Source organism: Mesitornis unicolor, unplaced genomic scaffold (assembly GCF_000695765.1).
Source record: "Mesitornis unicolor isolate BGI_N332 unplaced genomic scaffold, ASM69576v1 scaffold29527, whole genome shotgun sequence".
Taxonomy (NCBI): Eukaryota; Metazoa; Chordata; class Aves; order Mesitornithiformes; family Mesitornithidae; genus Mesitornis; species Mesitornis unicolor.
In genome coordinates this window covers 2682-5060 of record NW_010198865.1, presented here as the reverse complement: position 1 = coordinate 5060, position 2379 = coordinate 2682, and the positions used below count along the sequence as shown (strand labels likewise).

At 44.6% G+C, this 2379-nt stretch overlaps 1 protein-coding gene across 4 annotated transcripts in view; it reads left to right on the top strand.

Moving 5' to 3' along the window:
• Positions 1-600, top strand: part of HOXB3 (homeobox B3) — a 2260-nt gene extending 1660 nt beyond the window's left edge. For all 4 annotated transcript variants that reach the window (XM_010189287.1, XM_010189286.1, XM_010189285.1 and 1 more), the window contains exon 2: positions 1-600. This exon is cut by the window's left edge. In XM_010189287.1, coding sequence (XP_010187589.1) covers positions 1-600 — 600 coding nt within the window.
• The last annotated feature ends 1779 nt before the right edge of the window (positions 601-2379 follow it).

The following is a 2379-nucleotide window of genomic DNA, read 5'->3' as shown; positions in this document are numbered from 1 at the left end:
GAGAGGCAGATCAAGATCTGGTTCCAGAACAGGAGGATGAAGTATAAGAAAGATCAGAAGTCAAAAGGCATGGGGTCTTCCTCTGGAGGACCTTCCCCTACTGGCAGCCCACCCCAGCCCATGCAATCCTCTGCTGGATTTATGAACGCCTTGCACACCATGAGCAGTAACTACGATGCCCCCTCACCGCCTTCCTTCAATAAACCCCACCAAAATGCCTATGCCATGTCAACTAACTACCAAAACCCCATCAAAGGCTGCCCCTCCCAACAGAAATACGCCAACACGGCCCCTGAGTACGACCCCCATGTCTTACAAGGGAACGGGGTGGCCTACGGGACTCCCAGTATGCAGGGAAGCCCTGTCTATGTTGGAGGTAACTATGTGGATTCTATGCCCACCTCTGGTCCATCCCTTTATGGCCTCAATCACCTGTCCCATCACCAGGCCGCCAACATGGACTACAATGGGCCCCCGCAGATGCCCCCGAACCAGCACCACGGACCATGTGAGAGCCACCCCACCTACACAGACCTTTCCACGCACCACGCTTCTTCTCAGGGCAGAATCCAAGAGGCGCCCAAGCTGACCCATCTGTGATAGGGAGCAGGGACAGGCTCGGGCGAAGCGGATGAGACCTCGCCATGGGGTGTGGGAGAGGGGAAGAGAGCAGGATTGGCTTCAGGAACATTTGTGTTGAGCTATTTTCTTTCTTTTCTTTGACAGGGTGATTTCTACCAGGTTGTTGTGCTTGCTATCATTATTTCTGGGTTTTATTAGGCACAATTTCCAGCCATTTCAGCATTTACTGCCAAGAACAGCTCTCTCTGACCAGATATACCTCCTGTGTTTCAACACAAATGCTTCTGAAATTGGTTTGGGGCAGTTTTGTGGGAATCTAGCAGATTTTTAGCAGCATCCTCCTTCATTTCCAAACCAAGTACAGATCATCAGTGATAATTCCCAGACACTGGAAAAGAGAATAGTCAGCCAGCCAAGTCTTTACAGTTGACGTCCCTGCATCTACGTAAACATGCACGTGTGTATACATATGCAATCAAAAGAGGTTCACAAGAAAACCATTCTCCTCTCCATCTCCTACTCAAGAGGAACCTCACACTTTCCTTTCCAGCCTTCAGAGAAAGGGTGTCCTGAGCAACGTCCCACCAGCCCCCACATAAACTGCAAATATACATACCTGCCAACAAGTGGGATTCACACTCTTCCCCTCCGGCCCCTGCCTTCCCTCTCAAAAATAATAATGATTTTAAAAAAACATTAGAATAAGAGTGATCTAAGAATTGCAGAAGGTTTGGGAAACAAGTTTTGGAAATGCCTAAAAAAAAACCCCATCAACAATAAGAGCAGCCCAAAGAGAGGAAGAAAGAGTTGACAGGTCTGAATATTTTCCCACCTCCGCCTGTGATGATGTGAAGTCTCCATTCAACGCCACTGGGGTTTTTTGTTTTAGGGGTATTTTTCTTAGGGTTCATTAACAGAAAAGCAATCTTAAGACTCAGAAGTCCTACACTTCTTTCCTCCTCTTCTCTTGACCTTACGTGAAAACAGGGTATATTTGAACAAACGGAATGTCCTCCAATCGAAGCAGAAGTGAACGGATCTCTCGTATTTGCTAATGCTTTCTTGTCTGGACATCTTTGTTGCACTTAGAGTTTACATATAATGGGTATAAAAACAACTTTGAAGGGTGTTCGTCCAACTCAGTCGAGACGTCCTTCAATAGGTGTGTGTTCTGGTGAACATTCATATATATTTATTGGTTATAGCCAGTTTAAAATATTTTCCTTTTTTTGTATTATTTATCCCCAATATTATGTATTTATATGAGGAAAAAAAAGAATCAAATTGTACTTTTTTAGTATTTACTTGTTATAAAGGACATTGTGTTTCCTTGTCATTGTACAACAAGCTTATTTTAGTTATCGTAATTTAGAAAGACCAGTAGTTTTATGTTACCTTCGTACTTATGAATAATGTAATTAGTTCTACTGGAGGCATGAGAGCAGAACCAGACTGTAATTGTATAGTCCTGAATTAGAAGAACTATAGCGAATCCCTCCCTCCCACCTCACCCCTCCTCTTTGGAGATCTTTCTTTGTTCTTACAGTAGTTATTTGATTTCCTTCCTTAAGGGTTGTCTGTTGAGCAATTCTTGAATAAACTTTCTGTTATCAATTTTATCTTGTCCTATCAGTCGGATTTAAAGGCAAAAAAAAAAGAAGAATGTGTAAGGGAAAATAGCGAGGAAAGCGCAGGAAAGGAACCACTGGAAATGTTCCGGACAGTGGGGTTCGTGTCTGCGTCCCCTTTTGGGGTGAAACCCCGGGGATTCGGGCCAAGAGCGGCCGTCCCGCTCCC